General features: G+C 38.1%; 1 protein-coding gene across 10 annotated transcripts in view; it reads left to right on the top strand.

Moving 5' to 3' along the window:
• Nucleotides 1-27,092, top strand: part of ATE1 (arginyltransferase 1) — a 184,738-nt gene that overhangs the window by 55,506 nt on the left and 102,140 nt on the right. For all 10 annotated transcript variants that reach the window (XM_073019407.1, XM_038009629.2, XM_038009627.2 and 7 more), the window contains 2 exons: nt 4,099-4,131; nt 25,972-26,153. In XM_073019407.1, the coding sequence (XP_072875508.1) occupies nt 4,099-4,131; nt 25,972-26,153 (215 nt within the window). The remainder of the gene's footprint in view (nt 1-4,098; nt 4,132-25,971; nt 26,154-27,092) is intronic.

The following is a 27,092-nucleotide window of genomic DNA, read 5'->3' as shown; positions in this document are numbered from 1 at the left end:
TAACTTAAAATAATCAGCCCTGTCCCCTGATAAATTATAGGACAGTAGGTGGAAGTAGAGTACAATAAGTGAAAGGCCCAGGAAATACAACCGGAAGTGTATATTGTTAGTGTGAGGACATTTTGGATAATTGATATGACTAGTTATAAGATTTGGAATTTTACTTTGGCAAATAGAGACACACCTCACTGATGTTCCTTGGGTTAGGAAAAAAAATGTGATTTATCTTTGTAAAATTTGCCTTTTGGCGTTGAGTGTCTCCTTTTTCTTTAAAAGATAGGAATTTAACCACGGTTACTTATTAAACAGATAAGGCATTTCAGGAACAAAGTGTCTTGAATTATCTGTTGAATAGTTTATATTATAAAGAGAAAATAATTACTATTTTTCTAGGACCTTTTTTTTTTTTTTTTAACTCACCAAAAAGGAAGTCATTACATCCAAATTGCTAGGATCTTTTGACAAAATTAGCAATGTGTTTTCTTTGGTCCTTATTCCCACCACCCCTGTACTTAGAAAAAGAACTTACTGATTGTAACTAATAGGAGGTCTAACTACAATTTTGTGCACTTGGAAAATGGTTTAGAAAATTTCGGTAAGCATTAAGTGCTTCTTTGGAGGGAATGAGAAAGGATTATGTTATGAGTCAGGCTACAGATGATGACTGGAACAATGGTACCAGGCTTGGTAAGTGAGAATACTTCAAGAAAAGCAAGGTCAGTAAGAAGCTGTGGAGTGTGAGCGCTGTCTGTGTGTATCCTTTTTCTTTTTAGAGGCCTAAAGGATTTCAAAAATGGTACTGATGCCTTTTATGCCTGGATTCTAAATATAGACCATAATTCTTACATTTTTTTAAAACTTCAAGACCTGACAGAATAATTGGAATTTAGAATTTTTATAAATTTTATCAAGTGAATCAAATTGATAGTGTTACTAATATTGTTACAAACAGGAATCTTAGCGGTTAAGTTTAAAAAGCCAAATATGCAAGTTATTCCTTTATTCAGCTATGTTAAATCAAGAGACTTCCTAAAAGTAATCTTTAAAAGTGGGTACATAGGGAGATAAAGAATATGGCTATGTTAACCTCTGATTGTTATTAGAATGATAAAATTGTATGCCCATCTGCAGAATCAGATATTTTGTAAAACATATTATATTTTTTATTTATTACGCCCAAGTATTTTGAAAAGGATCTTTCTCTTAACTACTAACTTTACCCATTATTTATTATTAAGTAGTCCTATTAATATAGTCATATCAGACAAATGATATTAATGTGTGCTACCATCTGTGTGCGGCCATAGTCTTTTTTTTTTTTTTAATAGACTTTACTTTTTAGTAGTTTTAGGTTCATAGCAAAATTGAGCCACAGTCCTTTTTAATACTGATCAGACATCATGATAGTGATTGTTAAGGAATCTAGTTCTACTTTCAATTGCAGTGTATATAGAAAATGTATTTTGCAGTCTCATTTTTTATAATTGTTTTTTCAAAGTATTACCATTTCTACTGAATATAATATGTACAGTTTCATTATGAAAGAATTTACCAAGTAATTAACTGAAGTGAAAAAACAATGGGTTTTACTGATGCACTAATGAGAGATGGCATTTTTTGAAATCTTTTTCATGTTGTGGGAATAGGAGTGTCAATGTGTGTCTTGTGATTTGTTATTCTGTTTTTACTGCTTTAGGATTGAAAACTTTTACTTATGTACTTCACATTTTGGCGGCTTCAAGCAGGGTGAGAATTTTTTAGGTCTGTTTTGAAAAAGCTGTGACACAAATGTTGGACATATACACATGCCAAAAATGTGTATAAACTGTTGGAACTTCAAGGAGGTATTAGTTTTTATAGACAGCATTTATATTCTTGTCTTCATTGTTATTTAAAGTAACTTCCATCCTAATTAATGCATCAATTACTACTGAACATGACTTGCTTATAAATTCAAAAGTCTGTGATAATATTAACATTCACTTTTGGGGAAAAGTGTAGAACCTTTTGGTATCAAATTTCTGATTTTAAAATCAAAATTTACCATGCCTCATTTTTCTCCACTGTTAAAACTGGCTAGGCTTTGAACTGGCACTTTTTAGTCTTGGGAGGAAGGGTAGAGATTGCCTCAGGTTGGGCTACAATGAAAGAATCCAAGGCCATAAAACTTGCATTTTAAATTTCAATAAAATTATTTGCTTCATGTCAGCATTAAGAAATCTTAAAATTTTGGTATACTTTGCACTTTCAGAAAGTTATCTTAAGAGTTAATGTAATCAAACTGCATATTGATATATAAATTAAGAAAAAATTCTTACTGTTTGCATTTTTTTCCTTTTCTTTCCTTTTTTTTTTTTTGCTTCCTACTGAAGTGTTTACATTTTGATATACTGTCAACTAGGGCCTAAATGATACTACTTAATTGAATGGCTTTGGTATGCATTAGTGATATTCTAAGAATATATTTAGTGTTTTTGGTGGGAGTATGTGATATCTTTTTAAAACTAATTATAGAAAACCTTAAACATTTACAAAGTAGATAGAATCAGGTGATGAACCCTAATCTCTTGTCCTCACTCATTGATATCATGTCTAGTCTGTTTTATTTTTATTTTTGGGACAGAGTCTCGCCCTTGTTGCCCAGGCTGGAGTTCAGTGGCGCGATCTTGGCTCACTGCAACCTCCACCTACCAGGTACCAGCAATTCTCCTGCCTCAGCCTCCCAAGTAGCTGGAATTACAGGCGCCTGCTACTACACACAGCTAATTTTTGTATTTTTAGCAGAGACAGGGTTTCACCATGTTGGCCAGGCTCGTGTCGAACTCCTGTCCTCTCTCGGGTGATCCACCCACCTTGGCCTCCCAAAGTGCTGGGATTACAGGCATGGGCCACCCCACCCAGCTAGTCTTTTTATTTTATACTACTACATTTTACTTTTCTCCCTACTTCTCCAATGATCATGAAGGGAATCCCAGATATCTTATAATTTCATTGATAAATATTTCAATGTGTAACTCTAAAAGAGAATACAAGTTATTTGTATTCCCTGTGAGTACTAGCTTTGTTGTGGAGAGGAAGTTCATGAGTGCTTGGAAACAGGCCTGTCATTGTGTTTTATTGTAGTTAATTTGCATTTAGAAAGATCAAGAGTGTGTATTATTTGGGTGTTATTACAGTAAATCTCAAAGGATTTGAAATGTTGAATCTGTAAATAACATCTCTGAAAACATTATGAATTACCATCATGTGTATGCATGAAGTTATGTGACAGTCCTCATTTCAGAGGTATCCTACAGTTTGCTTCGTCATTTGTTTCTGTCCCCCTCTATAATCTGTTTATTTAAATGCTGATCATATAGCATTTAGTTTCAGGTGATATTCTATATTCCTCTATGTGTGTCATAAAAAGAAAGAGAAAGGTGAGAGAGAAGGGAGAAACGGAGAGAGGAGGGAGGAAGGAAGGAAGGAAGGAAGGAAGGGAGGGAGGGAGAGAGGGAGGGAGGGAGGGAGGGAGGGAGGGAGGGAGGAAGGAAGGAAGGGGATATGGGACTGAGAAAAGAGAAAGATCAGAACAGGGTAAAGACCACAGATGAGATGCCAGATTGTGGAGCTAAAACCTCACCTTCCCATTCTCACTCACCTGACCTCTCTCTTGGTCTTTCCTCTCTGCTTTTCTTGGTCTCCTCATTGGTTTGTATCTTCTTCTCTTGGCATTTACTGAACTTTGTCTGTCAAATTTAGGGTCAGGAAGATTGCTGATTTTTTTCCTTAAAAGGTGTTTTTATTATGTAGGAGTTGTGAGATAAAATTTAAGCAAACTATTTTAGGACTGATTTGTTGTGCTTTATGTGCTTTTATACAGAGTTTTAAGAATGTTTATTGAAAGGAATTCAAGTAGTTAGGTGCCTCCTATGGACTAGGTTGAACCTTTCTATTCTCTGGATGAATTTTATGGACGCATGAATTTTCTATAATCTTTGGGTTCACTTTAAGTGGATTTACTGGAAAATTGTATAATAATTTTTTCTTTTTCTCTGTGTTTGTTTTTGCTGTTTATTTACTGGATGAAACGGATTCTGTTCAAATTTGACTCTGCAGTTCACAAGATTCCTTTGCAGTTCACCCTTGGAGGTAAGTTACTCACTGACCTTAATATTAGAATTGGTAATTGAACACCATTATTGACATCTTTCATTAGGCATTTATTTGATAATTTAGGAGTGCTCATTTTGGTGTGACACATATATTCTTCAATAACAGTAATGGAGTGAGTTACTGCAGGCTTTTTTTTTTTTTTTTTGGATAAAAGTTTCTAGAAGTTCTATCAGTAGCAATTCACCTTCATGACAGGTTATTGCCTCTTTTTAAGTATATTTTCTTTCTCAATAAGTAGAGAGAAATCAGTCCTTTATTTTAAAGAGCCTTGTTGTATCGTCATTACTCCTGTTTGTTTAACAGCAGCCTTATGTTCTATAAATTGCCATGGTATTGAAAGAAAGCTGGAAAAATCAGAGGCAAAGGCTGTCTTCAAGGAAGTTTCAGTTAGAGAGAGCAGTTTAAAATCCATGAATTGACAAGAGAAGAGCAAAGTTATTGAGCTGCTATTATAACAAGGCAATATTCTGGGTTCTTCATTCACTTTTTCATTTAATCCTCATCATGGTTTTCAATGTAAAACTGAGAATCCAGTGATAAAATTGTGAGATAAAGAAAAACTATTAGATATTTAGAGAACTAGATATCGTTATGAGCTGCAGTTGCAGAACAACTTGTAGATGATCATTGAGACTTGGAAAAGAAAGTAGAGAAAGGGTGGAAGCAGAGTTATGTGAAGAGGTAGTAGGACTTAGAACCAAAAGTGGGTAAGAGCTTGCCTTCACTTACTAACCATATGACATTGGGTAAATCACAACTGCCCTGAGCCTCATTTTTCTTATCTTTTAAATGCAAATAATAATTCCTACCTCTCAGATGAGGTGATGGAAATGGGAGCAGTTATAAACTATGCTAGTTACATCATGGCACTGTTTTGTGTTCTCCTCTTAGGCTTCAGCTCCACGCGATGAGACTCTGTTCCTTGCCTTGCACTTGTCCTTCCCTTTGTGCCTATTGTTTATTTCATTTTATGCTTTTCCCATTCCCAACTTGTTCAAATCATATTCCTCTTCAGGGTTGAGCCTCAATACCGTGTCCTTTCTGAGACCATTTCTGCTTTTATAACATTTTATTTGATTATTGAGACTATTACTGCTGATAATGTGGTGTGGCCCACAGTGGCACATTAAAAACGTGTGGTAGCCAGCTGAGTGGTCACCAGGAGAAAGGGACCAGACCAGTGGGGGTAGTCCCATCCAGACTTGGTCACATTGTCTAAGTATCCAGGATCAACGGGGAAGCAGAATGGTATAGTGGAAAGAGCCTAGGCTTTGAAATGAGAGAGGCCTGAGTAGCCCACGGGCAAGTCATTGACTCCTGAGCCCTTTTTCCTGATCTAAGAACGGAGATAATAGTACTTACAGGGATATTAAAATTAAATGAGATGATCTGTGGCAAACACTGAGTACAGTGTCTGGCAGATAGAATTTTAATTAAGGGTTAGGTGTAAAGTGAAAACCAAACCATAAAAAGTTGAAAACAATATAAGTTTTATAGCCTGCTCTATAGTTATGGAAGCACTTTCTCACTTCAAAAGCAATGGAAAGTATCAAAAAACAGAGTGAAAAAATTAATTTGATTATGTAAAGACTCATAATTTTGTACATGAAAACAAATGTAGCTAAAAGGTAACTTGGGTAAAGTATGATGAAAGGGTTATACTTAATGTAATGATCTTTTAGAAGCAATATGAATTTCTTTTTCATAAAATTTGGTTGGATTTTTATCAGGTAATTGATAAGATAAAATACAAATGGTAATAAATGTGTGTTAAATGTTTAATCCTATTAATAATAAAAGAAATGCAGTTTAAAATGACAGTGATCTACAATTTTTTTTTTAACCTATCAAGATATCTTATTTTTTAAGTGAATGCTTGACAAGATATAATGAGATGGGATGTTTATGAACTTCATCCTTTCTAGGAAGCAGTTTGGTCACATACACTAAAAGCTTTATATACATCCATACCTGTGGTTGAGTAATTGTATTCCAAGAATCACTGTCAGAGAGTTCATCAAAGATGGGGACAAAACTTGCATTAAAATGTTTATGACAGCATTATTTATAACGGTAAAAAACTGTAAACAATCTAAATGTACAACAGGAACAGGTCAAATAAATTATGACACAACCATATGATAGACCACCCTACAACCATTAAAATGGAGATTGTGAATATGTGTTCATGAGTATATATTGATGAATAACACATATAAAATACATTTGGTATATTGAGAGGTAAAAGTGTGGTGCAAAATTATACATGCAGATCTCACTTTAAAACAATTTAAGTGCACAGAAAAGTAGAAAGGAGATGCACAAAATGTTCACAACTACAAAGTGCTGTTTTATCCTTTACTTTTCCAGTAAAGGGCCCACAGTAGGTAGAGGTGCACTGGTAGCTTTTTGGTAATGCTGCTTGTAGTCAGTGTTTGATAGATGTACATCAGGGGAGTCTCTTCGATTTGATGTGGAAACAGCATCTAACCTTGGAAAAAAGGGGCTGGCAGGAGCTTAGATGAGATAATGTTGATAATGTGTAATGCTGTACTCTCATTTTAGCAAAAGCTTAGAGGAATGAACAGGAATAAGGGTTTTTAGCAGAAGGCAATTAGGCTGGGTTGGCTTTCCTATACAGGGACCACTAAGGAGGCTTGAGCTTGATGTCCACTTTACTGGGGCAAGTAGCAATTTAAGGCTGTTACTCACCAATGGCAAAGATACTTCTCAGTAAATCTTAACAGTTGACATCTCTCAAATGTAAGCTCATTGAGAGAGGACCCTGTTTTTCTTGTTTTCTTGTTTTCATTCTTAGTATAACTAGAACATAGTAGGCACTGAGTCAATAAATATTTGTTGAATGAGTGAATGAACAAATGAATGAATGAATTTTGTGGGGCTGAGACTGAGAGTAGCAGTCTTTCATCCATAATTTGGCAAGACTCTGCTAAAAGTAGACAAGTTTCAGTATTTGCATTTTAGTATGGCTAACAGTCTGTCTTCCCAGTTAGATTGTAGCTACTTAAGATTGAGAGCTTTGTCCTTTGTAATCTTTGGATGCTCTCAGTTATAGATAGGTCTTGGAGTGTACCTAGAGTACACTAGCTGCAACTAGAGTATATAGAGTATACACACACATATATATATGTGTATATATATATTTTTTGATACAGAGTCTCGCTCTGTCACCCAGGCCGGAGTGCAATGGCACAATCTCAGCACTTTGCAGTCTCTGCCTTCCATCTGAAGCAATTCTTCTGCCTGAGCCCCCCAAGTAGCTGGGATTACAGGCGCCTGCCACCATGCCCGGCTAGTTTTTGTATTTTTAGTAGAGACGGGTTTCACCATATTGGCCAGGCTGGTCTTGAACTCCTGACCTCAAGTGATCCACCCGCCTCGTCCTCCCAAAGTACTAGGATTACAGGTGTGAGCCACTGTGCCCGGCCACAAATATATACTTTTAAATTACATATTACTACTCTTGTTAAGTATTGGGAATATATGTGTGGAAGCTTCAATCTTTGGTGAAAAGTAGAAGGGAAAGTATCCAGAGTTTAATGATAGTTTCTGTCTGCTTTCATCACTTAATGATCTGGAGTGGTATTTACCTTGGTTAATTATCTTTTTTATTACTGGGTTTATGACATTGGAGAGGAAGAAAAATCAAAATTAAAGATGACCAATATAAGTCTCCTTTCTTGATGGGAAATATTTTGCAGGCTTTCTGTTGGTATTTTTCTAGTTTGCAGTTCCACAGGGGCCACTTGAGGGCTTAAGTTAGTGGCAGCTACCCTTAAGTCTTCACTAGCAGCACTAAGCCGGGGGCTGCTGTTCCTTTGCCACCACATAGCGCCTGAGAGCCAAAGCAAAGGCAAGGCAGGAGAGTGTTGGGAGTCTCTGAATGTTTAATTTTGCCATTAAGCTTATGACTTAGCTGGAGAAGGAAAATTACAAATATGGTCTATACCCAGCACCTTCTTTAATTTTGAATAGAAGTCAAATTATTCTGGCAGAGATAGTAAAATACATGAGAGTTGCAGTTGAAAACAAAGCTGACTTTAAACTTCACTTTCTCCACAACGACTACTATGAGTGAACCATGTCCCTTTGTTGTAAGTCCTAAACAGTTAACTGCCACATGAATCTAATGAAATTGTCAGGTTATAGTAATTACATCAGTAATTTGATATGTTGTCATTTGAATGGACCATATGTGGAAAGTCAGTAACTTCCCTCTGTGGGGCTGACCCTTTTACATTCCTGTAAGCTGAAGACTAATAGAGCTCATTAAGCTTTATGGGAAAAGAGCTTTTATCACCTCGTCAAGTCAGGCAACATATTTCCATTAGATCCCTAATTTCGGGTGGCTCTGTAGCTGCTGATATGTACTCCCCTGCTAGGCTTACACCGGACCCTGGCCTTAACAGACATTTTTATTGACATTTCTAAGTCTGAATTACATTTTGTGTGGCACCACTTACAGATGTCTTCAATTAAATGTAGGTAAATAAAAGGGATTATATATCAGAGCTCGAAAGATTCTTGAATTTCTCTTCTGAGTCAAACTTTGCCAGCCAGTCCAGTAGGGCGCAGTCTCATTGTCACTTTTGTAGGTAGAGAGCTATAGGAGAGGCATTTATAACAAAAGTTAAACCAGGTGTGAATGTAGGTCACCTAGGTTTCTCTTCGGGTGTGTCCTTCTGTTCCTTCATTTCAAAATTTTCTGTATTAATAGGATAATATCTTACTGTTAAGTTAGCACCTCTAGTGTAGGTACTGTGCTTTCCACTCTCCTTATTTTAATTCTTACAGAATGTCAATGAGGTAGATATTCCCAATTTTCTTATGAAGAAAACTGAAACCAGAGAGGTAGACTAGGTAGGTGCTCAATATCACAGCTACTAGTATGTGACAGTAATCACAAGATAGGAAGAAAGTAGAATGTGGTTAAGATTCTAACATTACATGAAGTGATATGATAGTATTTGAAAGAAGACAGTGATTAGTTAGGGAGTATTTAGTAAGCCCCAGAGCAGGGTTTCTCAACCTTGGTACTATCAGCATCTTGGCCTGGATAATTCTTTGCTGTGAGGAGCTGTCCTGCGCATTATGGGAAGCTTAGCATCTCTGGCTTCTGCTCACTGGATGCCAGTAGGACCCACCCCCCTGAGTTGCAACAAAATGTCTCCAGACTTTGCTAAATGTCCCTAGGGGGACAAAATAGCTCCCTGTTGAAAACCATATCCCTAGAAAAGCCTTTAAAAAAAAAAAGTACAAAGAGGTATTGTTAATAAGCCAATTTAATGATAAAATGTTTTCAGTCTAACAAAAGACAAGAAAAAGTGAACAAAAAACATGTGGAACAGATAGAACAAATAGCAAGATGGCCCAATTAAATTCAACCCTACTGATTATGATGGTACTAAATACAAATGGTCTAAGTGAAAACTCTGCTTCATGGTAATTTCTGTTTCTGAACGTCTGCACGTTCAACACTAGCCAATGGCCATACATCAGGGGTCCCCAGTTCCCAGACTGAGACCGGTACTGGTCTGTGGCCTGTTAGGAACTGCGACTCTCAGCAGGTGAGCAGCAAGTGAGCGAGCGTTGCTGCCTGAGCTCCACTTCCTGTCAGATCTGGGGTGGTATTAGATTCTCACAGGAGCGTGAACCCCTTTGTGAACTGCCCATGTGAGGGAGCTAGATTGCGTGCTGCTTATGAGAATCTAATGCCTGATGATCTGACTTGGAACAGTTTCATCCCTACACCTTCCCCTTCTCCCCTCTGACCCTTGTCCTTAGAAAAATTGTCTTCCACAAAACCAAAAAGGTTAGGGACTGCTGTCATACATTAACTAATGAGCTTTTTGGGAACTGAATTTTAAATTTTTAAGATTTGAGTTAACTTAAGGCTAAGTGACCACATGTGGCCAGTGATTATACTATTAGGGCAGATTGAAACATTCCAATTACAAGTCAGAGATTGTCAGGCTAGATAAAAGGAAAAAATCAACATCCATCTTAAACACGAAGACCTGGATGGGTTGAAAGTAAAAGACTAGAGTAAAACACTACTATACAAATACTTACCCTAGGAAAGCTGGCTCATGCCTGATCCTAGCAACTCAAGAGGCTGAGGCAGGAGGATCACTTGAACCCAGAAGTTTGAAACCAGTCAGGGCGACATAATGAGAACCCCCATCTCTAAAAGAAAAACAAAAATATTAGCTGGGCGTAGTGGCGTGTGCCTATAGTCCCCGCTGTGAGAGAGACTGAGACTGTGAGAGAGACGGAGGCTGTGAGAGAGACGGAGGCGGGAAGATCATTTCAGCCTTGAAGTTTGAGGCTGCAGTGAGCTATGATTGCACCACTGCAGTTCAGCCAGGGCAACAGAGTAATACCACATCTCTAAAAATAAAAATGAAAAAAATTTAAAAATTAAGAATTTTAAGTCAGAGTGACTGTATTCTTATCAAAGTAGACTTCAGGGCGGCTGGGCATGGTGGCTCATGCCTGCAATCCCAGCACTTTGGGAGGTCAAGGCAGGTGGATCACAAGGTCAGGAGTTCAAGACCAGCCTGGCCAATATGACGAAACCCTGTCTCGACTAAAAATACAAAAATTAGTCGGGCGTGATGGCGAGTGCCTGTAATCCCAGCTACTCGGGAGGCTGAGGCAGGAGAATCGCTTGAACCTGGAGGCGAAGGTTGCAGTGAGCTAGAAAGAGACTCTGTGTCAAAACAACAACAACAACAACAACAGCAGCAAAACAAAGTAGATTTCAGGGCAAAGATGGAAGAAAGAGTGACATTTCATGGCAATAAAAAGGTCAGTTCATCAAATGAATATGCAGTAATTTGAAATGTGATCCACTTAACAGAGCCTCAAGATAACAAGAAATAGAAACTAATAGAACTGGAGGGAGAAGTGTAGTAGTTGGGGACTTCAGGACAATTTTCTCAGTAATTGATAGAACATTTAGATAGGAAATTAGAGTAAAATAGGAGGCATGAACAACACTACAACACAGTACGCTCAAGAGTAGCAGTGCATGGTGTTGGCTAGCCATATGTATACCCCCCTTTAATTGCATGCAAATTAAGGAGTGCATTATTCAGAAATCTCTGGAAAGGGGGTAGTAACTTGCGGGTGCTGCCATGGTCTTTGTAAACTGTCATGGCACTGATGGGAGTGTCTTATGCCAATGAACAGCAAGGGCAATGAGAGGACACTTTTGATGCCGTCTGTTGGTTTTTTCATTTCGTTCTGTCGGGACCGGCAAATAAGTCCTACAGGTTTCCTACCTCAGTAGTATTTGTTTGGCTGTTAGGAAGGAAAGAGGCCTGGCGTGTTAGCTCATGCTTGTAACCTCAGCACTTCGGGAGGCTGAGACAGGTAGATCACTTGACCTCAGGAGTTTGAGACCAGCCTGGGCAACATGGCAAAACCACGTCTCTACAAAAAAAAAAAAAAAAAAAAAAGTTAAAAACATTAGTCAGTTGTGGTAGTGTGTGCCTGTAGTCCCGGCAATTCTGGAGGCTGAGGTAGGAGGATCACTTGAGCCCAGGAGTTCAAGCCTTGATCACACCACTGCACTCCAAAGAAAGAAAAGAAAGAACCATGGGAACCTAACCATCTCTTGAGTCTGTCAGTGTATGAAGTATCATTGCTTGGAGTAGCTGTAGATATCAAGGTCTCTCCAATGGCTGGAATTCAGAAGGAATGGCTGTTACTCAAAACTGGGTCCTGTACGTAGCTTGCAGAGGCAGCAATAAAGGGACGAGTTGGGTGAAAGGTTGAGTTGTTAAGCTGAGGAAGGGAGTTAATTTTACTGAATGAGGAGAACACCGAAAATAAAATATCCAGAGAGCTGGCCCAAATTCAAGAGTAGTGGAGATAAGGCTAGGAAGAGGGCTGAGCTGGTGAATTGGGGGAAGCTTTTACCTGCTTTCTGGTCTAAGGCCTGGGAGGCTCAGCTGTGTTTAAAGAGCCAGGCCCAGGGAACAAAGAGGTAACTACTTGGGGGACTAGACATCTTCAGAGAATAATTGGCACTCTTCTCTTGGTACTGAATTGAATCAGAAGTGGAAAGCTAGGCTGTGGCTTGATCCATTGGGCAAAAACAGAAAATAGGAGTACATTGTTGTTACTCTAGTCATGAGGGCTTACGGTACTTCAGTTAGTTTTTGGATGTGACCTTATAATTGAGTCAGTGTAAGTCGCAGCCATATATCTCATGATATCAACTGGAAGTCTTTTCCTAGAAACCAATCCCATATGATAAATGTACCAAAGTTGATTCTGAGAATAAAAGGAAGTACACTTAGAATAGAAAACTAAACATTAAATAAAAAAATGCCAAGAGTTTCCTGGCTGAAGATTTTCCTGCTTGGGGCTTGGATTAGTATAGGCATCTTAAAATCCAAGGCATTCAAGACATCTTTTGGCTGGGTCAGTCTTCCTTTAGCAAGTAGTGGTGTTGCTGCAAGCACCTTTCAGTTGTGTTGAACGTTAGGGTCATCTGCCTTGACAATTTTCATTGCCCATTAGATGTGCATGAATGCTTCAGAAAATGTTTGAATAGTAAATCCTGGGGTGGATTAGTTTCCATGGGGACGTCAGTCTTGTTTGATGTTGGCAGTCATTGAGTTCTCAGTCGGGGTTGTCACTCTGGGATGTATTTTTCCCTCATAAGAAATATTGTAAAAGCAGGAGTCTCAAATTGAACTGACGTTAAGTAAGGGCTCACATAAGGACGGTTACTCTGGGTTCTCAGGTGCTTACTAGAGTGCTTAATAAACATTGACTTGTAGAATTAAGAAGTTTGGGATTCTGTTACTTAGCCCTTTTGACAGTGCCTCACTACAAGTCTTTTTGTTGGAGAATTAGAATTTAAAATAAAAGGAAATGTCAAAGTAAAGAAAATAAATAACAACATCCTGATATTTATCTATTTGTTCTGCAGTAAAAATGCAGAAGTAAATTTCTTATTTCTGTCCAACTTATTAAAAATATTTACTGTACTTCCATTCTCAATTACATAAACTTGGCAAAGTTTCTTTAAAATTTTTATTTCATTGCTTCTAGTATTAAGTTGTGAATGTCGGGGTAAACCTTTCTGCTTTCAGGGAGACATTTAAATTCAAAGAACGACGTCATTGAGAAATACATTTCTTTGTTCATTCTTTGGTTTAGTGGCTAAAATCTCTTACCTCTTATGTTGACTAGAGCCCATTTGTGTGTTGGCATGGTGGACTGCAGAAGCAGTGTCCAGCAAGACAGACACTGAACTGAGAGGTGGGAATTTCAGGCTTTGGTCTTTCCTAGCGTTCCCCTAAATTGGCTTTGTGGCCTTGGGCAAGCCCCTTAGTCACCCTGACCCTTCCTTTTCTCACTTACAGAGTAAGAGTATTCCAGATAAAGAGGTCCCTCAAAACTAAGTGAACTTAGCCAACATGTCAACACGTATTATACTGTTTTCTTATTTTTAGATATTATGACCAAAGCCAATAAAATTTACTTCCCCAACCTACTATACTTTCTCAAGTTTTGTCTCCACTATGCTGTTTTGTTCTGTAATAAGCTGCCACTTTGGAATAATCCTACTCACATTTTCCTTAAAAAGCAAGTCTTTTTTAAAAAAATTATTTTTTATTTTTTGAGATGGAGTCTCACTCTGTCGCCCACCCAGGCTGTAGTGCAGTGGCACAATCTTGCTCACTGCAACCTCCGCCTCCCGGGTTCATGCGATTCTCCTGCCTCAGCCTTCCGAATTAGGCTGGGATTACAGGCACCTGCCACCATGCCCTGCTAATTTTTGTGTTTTTAGTAGAAACAGAGTTTCACCATGTGGGCCAGGTTGGTCTTGAACTCCCGACCTCAAGTGATCCACCCACCTTGGCCTCCCATAGTGTTGTGATTACAGGCATGAGCCACCACGCCTGGCCTAAAAATCAAGTCTTACACCATTACTCTGCTTCCACAAATGTATGTCTCTTATTTTTGCCCTTAATATGGCCTGAACCATCCATATTAATTACATCTCTTAAGAAAATAATAGTTTTCTTTCATAGGGAGAACTGGGAGGTAGCTCATTGAGAAGTAACTGTTTTATATGAGCATTATAACAGACTGAGAAAGTTTGTAAATGTCACAAATTTCAGAACTTTCTTACATACCCTTTTTTTCTTTCTGTTTTTTTGGAGACGGAGTTTTGCTCTTGTTGCCCAGGCTGGAGAAGTGCAATGGCGCGATCTCAGCTCACTGCATCCCCCACCTCCCAGGTTCAAGCTATTCTCCAGCCTCAGCCTCCCGAGTAGCTGGGATTACAGGCATGCACCACCACGCCTGACTAATTTTGTATTTTTAGTAGAGATGGGGTTTCTCCATGTTGGTCAGACTGGTCTCGAACTCCCGAACTCAGGTGATCTGCCCGCCTTGGCCTCCCAAAGTGCTGGGATTACAGGCGTGAGCCACCACACCAGGCCCTTACATATCCCTTTTATACCTTCTTATGTACATTTTAAAGTGACAACGATGAGCATGTTTACTGACAGACCCCAAAGATGTAGCTATTCTGTAGTATATAAAGGAAAAGTAGGTAAACTTCTAATTATGGTCATTATTTTAGTGTTTGTTCCTACTTAGAAACTATTCAGGTATCCAAAGATTATTTAAGTTGTTGATCTACATTAATTTACATTTTAAAATTACCTAAGGATCTTCAAAATTATGGTAAGCCAACCCAAACCAAAATATATAAAAATGTTTGTCATTTGTTCAGCATCACGAGGGGAAACACAAAGCAAAACCAAAATGAGATATTACTTCATACCTATTAGGTGGACTATCATCAAAAAAATGGAAAATGGTAAGTGTTGGCATGGTTGTAGAGAAATTGGAGCTCTTGTGCATTGCTGGTGGGAACATGAAATGGTACAGCTGCAGTGGAAAAATATATAACAATTCCTCAAAACATTAAAAGTAGAATTACCACATCATCCAGCAATTCCACTTGTGTATATATACACATACACAAAAATAGGGACTTGAATAATATAGCAGTGTTCAGAGCAGCATCATCCACAGTAGCCAAAGGAAGAAGCAACCCAAGTATTCATCAGTGGATGAATGGATAAGCAAAATGGTATATAGAGATGATGGAATATTATTCAGCCTTAAAAAAGGAGGGAAATTCTCAATCACACATGCTGGATGAACCTTGACAACATTATGCTAAGTGCAATAAGCCAGTAACAAAAGGACAAATATTATATGATCTACTTACATGAGGTACATAGAGTAGTCACGTGGCTAGAGATAGAAAGTGGAATGATATTTGCCAGGGGCTGCGGAGAGGAGAGAATGGAGAGTTAAGTATTTGATGGGTACATAGTTTCTGTCTGGGATGATCAAAAAAATGATGGATTGCGTGGATAGTTACATGATAATGTGAATGTACTTGATGATACTGAACTGTACACTTACAAATTGTTAAATGGGTACCTAGGTTGATTCTGTTTCTTTGCCGTTGTGAATAGAGCTATGATGAATGTATGAGTGCCTGTGTCTTTTTGGCAGAGCGATTTATTTTCCTTTGGGTATATGCCCAATAATGGGATTGCTGGGTCAAATACTAGTTTTAGTTCTTTGAGAAATCTCTACACTGCTTTCCACAGTGGCTGAACTAGCCCATCAAAGGTGGAGTGGATAAAGAAAGTATAGTACATATACACCATGGAATACTATGCAGCCGTAACAAAGAACAAAATGATGTCCCTTGCAGCAACATGGATGCAGCCAGAGACCATTATCCTAAGCATACCAACACAGAATCAGAAATCCACATGTTCTTGCTTTTAAGTGGGAACTAAACCTTGGGTACACATGGACTTAAAGATGGGAACAGTAGACGCTGGAGGCAGTGATAAAAAGAAGGGAAGTGGGCAAGGGTTGAAAAACTAACTGTTGGGTACTATGCTTACTACCTGGGTGTTGGGACCATTTGTATCCCAAGCCTTAGTGTCATACAATATACCCATGTAACAAACCTGCCTCTGTACTCTCTGAATCTAAAATAAAAGTTGAAATTTTAAAAACCCCAAAGTGAAGTAAACAATGAAAATAAAAAAAGCAGTTCAGAAAAATTTTATGGATATTTTACTATAAATAAAAAATGTTTAAACAATGTTTATCAGAATTATAATTATTTAGTTGAACACAAACTTACATTTTTCAAAATCTTCAGCATTACAGAGGTATGATGTTAGCTTTTTTGATTAGTAAACCAATGAGTAGTTTTGGAAGTTCAGTTGAACTATTCTCTTTAGAAACCAACCCCTATATAGACATCCTTCATTTTGTTACGCTTCATTGCATTTCTCAGATACGCCGTTTTTTACAAATAGAAGGTTTGTGGCAATCCTATGTTGAACAAGTCTGTTGGTGTCATTTTTCCAACACCATTTTTTGGCACTGAAATATTTTTAAATCAACATATATATATTATATTTAGATGTGCTATTGCACACATAATAGACTACAGCATAGTGTAAACAGTATTCATTGGAAAACCAAAAAATTTATGTGATTTGCCTTATTGTGATATTTACTTTATTGCAGTGGTCTGGAACAAAACCCATAGTACCTGCAACGTATGTCTGTATTATTACTATTATCTTTTTGAGACAGAGTCTGGCTCTGTCACCCAGGCTGGAGTGCTGTAGTGTGATCTCGGCTCACTGCAGCCTCCTCCTCCTGGGTAAAAGCGATTCTCCTGCCTCAGCCTCCTGAGTAGCTGGTATTACAGGCACCCACCACCACACCCGGCTAATTTTTGTATTTTTAGTAGAGATGGGGTTTCTTCATGTTGGCCAGGCTGTTCTCCAACTCTTGCCCTCAAGTAATCTGCTTCCCTTGGCCTCCCAAAGTGCTGGGATTACAGGCATAAGCCACTGCGCCTGGCCAGGTATGCCTGTATTATTTTTAAAATCCACTCATGTATTATAAATACTAATAATTCTGAGAAAAGAGATAACTGTTTTTCCCCTCAGACCAAACATTTTAAGCTAGCTTTATTTATCCAAAGATTTACCTTAGTTATATATACTTGGAATCTTTTTTTTTTTTTTTTATTTGAGATGTAGTTTTACTCATGTTGCCCAGGTTGGAGTGCAGTGGTGTGATCTCAGCTCACTGCAGTCTCCGCCTCCTGGGTTCAAGCGATTCTCCTGCCTCAGCCTCCCAAGTAGCTGGTATTATAGGTGTCCACCACCACGGCTGGCTAATTTTTGTATTTTCAGTAGAGACCAGGGTTTCACCATATTGGCCAGGCTGGTCTCGAACTCCCAACCTTAGGTGATCTGCCTACGTCAGCCTCTCAAAGTGCTGGGATTATGGGTGTGAGCTACTACGCCTGACCTATACTTGGATTCTTAAAAATGTTTCTGAGCTAGCAGTTTCTGTTAAGAGTTTCTTTAGTTTATGTGAATTTGGAGAATAATTTGTATACATGCTTTCTTATCTCTGTAAATCAATTTTACAGTGCTCTTCTGTTTAAGAACTGTAACATGTAATTTATTAATACCCTCTGGAGGTAGGAAAATACTTCACACACAATGAGAAATAATGGCCTTTTCAAATTATAGATGCACAAACATGTAGAAGGCTTTTCGCTTCAGTTCTACAACTTTAGCCATAGATCACAAGTAAACACAGAAACTAATCGTTTCAGATCTCACAGGAGCTGTTCTCCTTAATTAATTAACTCACAAATATACAAATAGACAGACAAAAGGACTAACAAACCAGATTCTCCGTCATCTGTCATCCAACAGAGAATAGGTTTCTGTCATCCATCCAACAGAGACCATAAATGAAATCCACCTATTACTGTTGCAGTCTTGCCAGTGCACCACATTTAAGTCTTGTCATCTGAGGTAGTAACTGGAGTTCTTTGTCTCATGACCAAGAAAATTAAGGAGTATGGACACAGAGTGAGATTGGAGTGAAAGTTTAATAAGCGAAAGAAAAAAGCTGTCCACAGCAGAGAGGGGCCCTGGGAGAGGGTTGCCATTTTTACAGTTGAATATGAAAGCTTTTATAAGAATCACCCCTCATCTCTGTAGCTGTTTGTGTAACTTCCCTTACCTGTGAAGCTGTCTGTGTAACTCCCCTTAATCTAGGCAGCTGGGGGCATGTCTTTAGGCAAGCACAAAGTACTGCTTCTCTTGGTTGTGCAACTGTGGGTATGTTTTGGGTAAGGTCCACCCCACCCCGTGCAAGTTCCCATGGAACCCACCATGTACGTGCCTGAAAAAGGGAGGACACTTTTTCCTGGGAGCCCGTGGATTACATCAAGAACAAAGGCTTCTACATTGGGCCTTGCTTTCTTACCTGTGCAACTGCAGCCTGAGTTTTCCCCAGGTGGCTCTATTTGTGCCTGCAGCTTGATTTTTCAGGGTGTTTCTGTGTTAGAAGGACTTTTACCAAAGATGCATCCTAACTGTTTGCCTGACCGTTTTTTTTTCCTTTCTCATTACTACCATCATTGGGGATAATGTATTGGTCATGAGTGAACCAGAAACACAGAGGCACAAACTTAGTGGAGAAGGAGAAAAATACATGGAGAAACATCAAAGTTAGAGCTTTATGGCTGCATGGGCATCTCTTTGGGAGCCAAAGAAAAGATGTGTTAGGCTTAACAGACTGTGAGGTGTGTTTCTCATTTACTTAGCTCCATCAAGTCTACTTGAGCTTCTCAGTGGATGACCTCCAGAACTGCTGACTATAATTTTTAGAAAGGTAAAATTGTGACCTTCATGCAAATAGAGAGGATGAACACATGCCACATATTGACTCAATTAGTGCAAAACCAGTAAGGCATTAAAACTGGTACAAAGAGCATTTAAGAGTATGTACAGATACTAAGATATATGCATGTGATTTAACAAGAGATTGAGATGAGATTGCTAGATTAGTTAAAAACAACTGGTTATTGTCTTTCATGGTGGTAGACTATAACCGTTGGGCTTATTTGTTCCTGCCACCCGCGCCCCCCCCCACAGAAATCTGCAAGTTAACCTCTGCACCTGCAGAGTTGTAAAATAACCCAGTCAATAGAAAATCAAGCCTAGAGCTTCACTGAAAGAATACCCAGTGCTATAGTCTGATAGTCAGTATTCCCCCAAAATGTATATGTTAGAACCTAATGCTCGGTGTCATAGTATTCTAAGAGGTGAGGCCTTTTGGAGAGGGATTACGTTGTATGTGCTCTGCCCTAAATAATGGGATTATGTGCCCTTATAAAAGTGGTTGAAGGGAGCTACCTTCCCCTACCATCATGTGAGGAGACAAGGCACCATTTATGAGTAACAAACCCTCAACAGACGTCGAATCTGTTGGTGCCTTGAACTTGCACTTCCCAGCCTCAAGAACTGTGCACAATATATTTCTATTGTTTATAAACTGCCCAGTGTAAGGTATCTTGTTATAGCAGCCTGGATAGACTAAGGCACCCAATAATTACTCTTTTCAGATAATCTTTCTACCACCTATTTTTTAACAGTAAGTTGAGTATTGCTTATCTGTTCTGTTTAATAATTACACATTAAGTATTCCATATCTGAAATGCCTGGAAGCAAAGTGTTTCAGGTTTTGGATTTTTTCAGATTTTGGAATATTTTCATTATACTTACTGGTTGAGCATCCCAAGCCTGAAAATCTAAATTCTGAAATGCTCCAATGAGCATTTCCTTTGAACATTATGTCAGTGCTCAAAAAGTTTCTGATTATGGAGCATTTTGGATCTTGGATTTTTGGGTTTGGGATGCCTGACCTGAGCTAGTAATTCTTCAATTTAGTGTTTTAAAACTCGGGAGGCGGAGCTTGCAGTGAGCTGAGATCCGGCCACTGCACTCCAGCCTGGGCGACAGAGCCAGACTCCGTCTCAAAAAAAAAAAAAAACAAAAACAAAAACAAAAACAAAACTCTTTTGATTATAACATTAATGCATGTTTATCTAAAAATTCAGAAAACAGAGAAAGGAATTTAAAAATTACTCATAATCGCTCTATTGATAATATTAAATTTATTTTCCCTTGTCTAGTGTTTAATGGTCAGCCAGAAAATTAGGAATCTGTTGCACATGATTTTTAAGTCACATATATAAAACTATGTGATACTTTAGCAGCATTACCAGTTGCATTTTCCAAATTAATTTTATTATTTTTTTCATTTCTTAACTGTAGACTGTTATTTCAAAATTTAGTTTTGGTGTTTTTAATCTTAGATTTTGAAGACACAGTGGCTTAGCACATCTTTGTATTTCTAGTCTCGCCGTGTCGCTCAGGCTGGAGTGCAGTAGTGCAATCTTAGCTCCCTGCAACCTCCGCCTTCCGGGTTCACGCCATTCTCCTGCCTCAGCCTCCTGAGTAGCTGGGACTACAGGCGCCCGCCATCACACCTGGCTAATTTTTTGTATTTTTAGTAGAGACGGGGTTTCACCGTGTTAGTCAGGATGGTCTCGATCTCCTGACCTCGTGATCCGCCTGCCTTGGCCTCCCAAAGTGCTGGGATTACAGATGTGAGCCACCGCGCCTGGCAGGTTCTGCTCTCTTAAAGTCCCTGAAGACTTTCAGTCTTCCTATCTTTGAACTTCCTAGTAAATCCCCTCAAATACTGGCCTGATGCCTAGCGTATGACTCTCCAGTCTCCTGTTTTTTTGAGCCTTTACAGTATTTTGGGCATAACTGAGGTACACGGAAGCAGGTGGGTAAAGAGACAGGTATACTTTATCAGAGTAAATATGCACCCATTTTGGGAGCAGTTTGGCTGGAAGCCAGAATTAGCCTATTAATATTGATGTTATTTCTACACAGTGCCTTTGGTATTATACTATATAGGTCATTAATCACGGAAGTCATTCCTTTTCTCCCCAACATGTAAGGTGGTTTTTCTTTTGTATAGGTAGAAGTGAGCTTTATTATTTTTTTTCTTGTTATCAGCTAAGTCCTTGAAATTGAGGAACTTCTGAAAAATTACATTAATTTTTTCACATATCTGAAATATGCAAAACTGCAGACTGGTAAAGATAAACTAAATATTGCTAATCACATGACAGATTTATGTATGAGGAAATTAAAGATAACTGCTGTTTAAATAACTTTGCTATTAAGTTAGCTACTGATGTAATTTTGTAGACACGATCTTAGGATGTACTATTCAGACCCCTGAAAACCAAAAATAAAAACTGACCTGGCCAGGCGTGGTGGCTCACGCCTGTAATCCCAGCACTTTGGGAGACCGAGGTGGGCGGATCGTGAGGTCAGGAGATTGAGACCATCCTGGCTAACACAGTGAAACCCGTCTCTACTAAAATTACAAAAAATTAGCCGGGCGTGGTGGTGGGCGGCTGTAGTCCCAGGTACTCGGGAGGCTGAGGCAGGAGAATGGTGTGAACCCGGGAGGTGGAGCTTGCAGTGAGCTGAGATCATGCCACTACACTCCAGCCTGGGCGACAGAGTGAGACTCTGTCTCAAAAAAAAAAAAAAAAAAAAAACGAGAAAAACAAAAAAAAACACGGACCTAAACTTTTTATAGTCTGCAAAGTGCTTTTATTTGTATATTGTTGTTTCTCACAGCTAATGACAGTTGAGACTGACCAGTAGTATGATTCTTGTTTTAACAATGCAGACATTAAGGCTAGGCGTGGTGGCTCACGCGACAGAGCGAGACTCCTTCTCAAAAAAAAAAAGGCATTGAAACTTTTATTTTTTTTATTTTTTAATTTTCTGAAACAGGGTTTTGCTCTGTTGCCCAGGCTGGAGTGCAGTGGCACAATCTCGCCTCACTGCATCCTCTGCCTCCTAGGCTTAAGCAATCCTCCCACCTCAGCATCCAGAGTAGCTGGGAGTACAGGCATGTGCCACTACACCCGGCTACTATTTTGTATTTTTAGTAGAGACAGGGTTTCATCGTGTTGCCAGGCTGGTCTCAAACTCCTGGACTCAAACGATCTGCCTGCCTCAGCCTCCCAAAGTGCTGAGATTACAGCTGTGAGCCACCATACCCTTACCTAGACACTGAAACTCTTAAAAGAAGTTAAATTACTGTCTTAGTTAGTTCAAATAGCCAGAAAAGTATACAGTGGAGTTAGGGCTCAAATCCAGATCTTTTGACCTTGAATTCTATAACCTGATCACTTTCTATTTGCCACTTACAGTTGGCAGGCTCTTCTTCTACCTGTATTTCCAAAATAGATGGATAGCAGTGATTCTCAAGAGTGTGGCCTGGTAATGCCTGAGCCCCTTTCAGAGGGTCCGCAAGGTCAAAATTATTTCATGATACCAAGACATGATTACCTTTTTGACTAAGGTTTGAGGAAATACAGCAATCCCATATATCGAAGTAGAATTCTCAAGGCAGTAAGTAGAGAATTGTAATTGAGTTAAGGAGACTTCTCTAGGAACGGATGACTGAGCCTCCTGGAAAACTATGTTAAGGGACTGTTGTAAGACGTAGCTCTTTGGGACCTAGTTGGGGTGCGGTGGTAAAGGAGAGTATAGAGAGCTGGAGGATACCCCTCCGGTGGGCTAAATAATTTGTATGTATGTATTGTTTAGTGTTGATTCTTTTGTAAAAACAGGTTCATTCTTGGTGTTTTTGAGCCTCTCTGTGTTAGGACATGTAATGAAATGCTTATGTTGTTAATTGCTGCATGGAATACTCAGTGCAACAGTATGAATAGGTGGAGGTAATTCACCAATTCATTATTTGGTAGTGAGTTTCCAGTTTTTCTCTATAACGAACAATACTGCCTGACCACTCTTATAGATAAATCTTTGTATTGTTTCTTCAGTAAGGGCAAACTCCTAGCTGCAAGATGACTAGATGGGTGTGCGTGTTCATAGGCGAACATCAGACATGTTTGTTAAATCAGTTTATGGTATTGGAGGGTTGGCACTGATTTTTTTTTTTTTTTTCTTTTTCCTGAATTTCTTAGCTAGGTGTGAGTGATCTGGGGGTTCTGGCTGCTCCAGCTGCAAGGAACACAAAGAGAATCAGTATCTCAGGCTCACCTTCAACTCATTCTCCACAGCTGCCATGTACCTGTTGAAAAAAATTGTACTGATTGGCTTACTAGTGAAATTGAGAAGCGCAGATAGTTACTAACCAAGAGTGCTGAGTCGACCAGTTATACTTTTAGGAAAATGGGCTCTGACCTGCCTTCCTTGGATCGTCTGTGAAGTGATGGGAGGCGGAGTAGATAGGTATATAGCTTATTGTTTCCTTAGTAATTATGAGGCAGCCCATATCTTACAGGAAGTGCTCTGCAGTTGGGGAAGACCCCAGCTTCCACCGGAATTGAGAGATGGGAGTAATGTCTGTGATAGGACAAATTGGTTGTGACTGGACTCAGAGGAGAACAAACCTATGAAGTAACTGAAACAGGTTTTCAGATGGGAGGTCTGGGGATGAGAAACATGGTGAGAATCAGAAACTGAGAACGTAAATTGCAGGTTGAACAAGTATTTCAAGCTGGTACAATTAGTAAGACTGATTTATATTTAGGGTTAACAGTGCATCGGTTATTTAATAATGTGCTTATTGAGATTATACTTATGTTCTTTTTTTTGATAGCTGCAAAATAGCTTGCTGAGATTTTGATTGTGATTCCATTAAATGTGTATATCAACTTAGGAAAAACTGAGGTCATGACAATATTGTCTTCTAATCCATGCACACATAATGTTTTTCTGGTTTTTTAGATCTTTGATTTCTTTTGTCAGAGTTTTGTAGTTTTCTGTATATATTTTGTTTGATTTATAACTAAGCGGTTCATTTTTTGTTGTATTGTAAATGGTACTGTATTCTTAATTTCAAATTCCAGTCATTGTTGGTATATAGAAAAGCAACTGCCTTTTGTATATTACCCTTGTATTCTGGGATCTTGCTATAATTGCTTATTTCGGTTTTTTATAGTTACTGATTTTTGTTTGTTTATTTTAACCTACCTTAGTTGCGTTATCTATAAAGAAAGACAGGCTTTTCCTCCTTCCCGGTCTATACACCTTTTATTTCCTTTTCTTATTGCACAAGCTAAGCTTTCCAATATGATGTTGACTAGGAGTAATGAGAGAGGATATCCTTACCTTTTTCTTTCTTACTAGTAAGTATGCTGTTAGCTGTGGGTTTTGGGATATATATTATTTAACCAATTGAAAACATTTTCTTCTGTTTCTAGTTTATTAAGAGTGATTAGTCATGAACAGGTGTTGGGTTTTGCCAGTAATGTTTGTTGCATCAATTGATATGATCATATGATACTTCTTCTTTTGGCCTATTGATGTGATGAATTACATTAATTGTTCATTAATTGCTTTTTAAAAAACTGCTTTTCTAATGTCAAGCCAGCCTTGCATACCTGGAATCCGTTTCTCTTTTGTTCATGGTATAATTCTTTCTATGTATTGTTGCATTTGATTTGCTAATATTTTGTTGGGGATTTTTGCATCTGTGTTCATGGGAGATTGATTTGTAGATTTATTTTCTTGATTTTTTTGCTTGGTTTTGGTATTATTCAACCTGTTCTCACTTTTCTTTATTCTCTTCTAGCTTTTATTCCTATACATTCTCTGATTTTAGCTGTGTGAAAATGATGCACAAGTAGTATTGTATTTGTTCACTTGAATTAGTAATGTCTAACATCCACTCGGTCTCTAGGAAAGCCTGTTTTATGCTACTTGATACTGTTCTTTATATGGTTTTCATTTAAGACCAGTTATATTTAAAATGTTGAATTTTAAAATGAGACATGCCATTTAACTAGCTATATTTACAGGAAGATGGTTATACTCTGAAATCTCTAGATTTTTCCTGTGAAGTTATGGTTAAGATAATAATGAAGAATAACTTTTTTTTTCCTTTGACTAATAAGGAGAAGTATCATAGTCCCTTTTACTTACCCAAGAACTCTCACCTAGAAGATATAATGGAATTGTGTACCTTCTCAGAGCTGGAGCACTCACAGAACAGGCTTGACTGGCAGTATCTCACCCCGCCCTTTTCTTTTATGTTCCTCATATTTTTCTCATGCATTTCTTTCCTAACTTTTGTATGAAATAGAAGAACACAGTTTTTATGTTTTTATTTTATTTATTTTATTTCAGTAGGTTTCTGGGGAACAGGTGGTGTTTGGATAAGTTCTTTAGTGGTGATTTCTGAGACTTGGGTGCACCCATCACCCTAGCAGTGTACCCTGTACCCAATATGTAGTCTTTTGTCCCTCACCCCCCTCTGGCCCTTCCCTCTAAGTCCCCAAAGTCCATTGTGTCGTTCTTACGTTTTTGTGTCCTCATAAGTTAGCTCCCTCTTGTAAGTGAGAACATACAATGTTTGGTGGTCCATTCCTGGGTTACTTCACTTAGAATAATGGTCCTCAACTCTATCCAGGTTGCTGCGAACGCCATTATTTTGTTCCTTTTTATGGCCGAGTAGTAGAGAAATGGAAGAACGTAGTTTAATAGTGATTTTCTTACCCTGTAAAATGCTGTATTTCCTACTGTCAAGTATTAAGTAAATTGAAGAAAACAAATTGATTTCTCTTTTTGAATTTTGTATTTACTCAGTATTTCTATGATGAAAAAGTTTTGCATCTTAATATAGGGTGTGGCTAGGGATGATGAAGGAAACAGAGGAAAGTTTAGGACTTATTAACCTGAGGAAAATGAAAGTATATTATGTATTAATTATAAGATTATTTTGATATTTAAAAAATGGCAAACTGTTTGCATTTATGCCTCTGCTTTTTCTTAGGCAGAGACTCCCCCTAATGGGCCAGATTGTGGCTATGGCTCCTTTCACCAGCAGTACTGGCTTGATGGAAAGATCATTGCTGTGGGGGTGATTGACATCCTCCCAAACTGTGTGTCATCTGTGTATTTGTACTACGATCCTGATTATTCATTTTTGTCTATGGGTGTCTACTCTGCACTACGGTAAGATTGGTTTTTGCCATTATTGTAGTGGGTTATATAGAACTTCAAATAATTACTCATTTGATTATATTTAATTATGTAACAGTAGAAGTCCTATTTGACAATGTATTATAATGATTTGTTGCTAGTCTCTTATATAGAATACATACTACTATATAATAGGTATTCTATATAAGAGTTAAATACTACTATATAATATATAGTTATATATAATTTGTAATTTTCATTTAAGAACAACATTTAAAGTCACATTGAATTTTAAAATAAATGTCATTTAACTAGTTGTATTTATAGGAAACATACATATTATATAACTATAAGTATATAATTATGTAATATATAAGTAAATATTATGTATAACTAGTATCTATAATCTCTGGTAGTTTTGTATTGTATTTGGAAGATACTACCTTTAGAACTGATGCCAGTGTCTGATGGTAATTCTCTAGCTTTTTAAGGTATCCATCTAGTTAAGAAGTCATTGTATTTGTGGGTAGCTTTTGTTGTTTATACATTTATTTAAGCTCCCCTGTCAGAACTACTTATATTCCTTAAATGTCATATGACTTATATTCTTGTCATCACTATCTTCTACTTCTTTTTTCCTTTTCAAATGAGATGGGGTCTTGCTTTGTTGCCCGGGTTGCTCTTAAACTCCTGGGCTCAAATGATCCTCCTTCCTCAGCCTTTCAGGTACCTGGAATTACAGGCTTGTACTACTGCATTCAGCTTTATATTTTTTACTGTTAATTAAAAGTTAAGTTAATATAGTGTAAATGAATCAAAGTACTATGAGTCTACTAGAAGAAATATACACGTATACAGAACAGGCCTGGGGAATCCCTGGCTGACTGGTTGAATTTATGACCCTCATCAAAAGATAATTTCCCTTTTGTGTCCATGGCTGCAAACATATATATACAGCACAAAACATTTTTA

Source organism: Chlorocebus sabaeus, chromosome 9 (assembly GCF_047675955.1).
Source record: "Chlorocebus sabaeus isolate Y175 chromosome 9, mChlSab1.0.hap1, whole genome shotgun sequence".
Lineage (NCBI taxonomy): Eukaryota > Metazoa > Chordata > Mammalia > Primates > Cercopithecidae > Chlorocebus > Chlorocebus sabaeus.
Note: the sequence above shows the minus strand (reverse complement) of the source record. Positions and strands in the feature narration are given on the sequence as shown.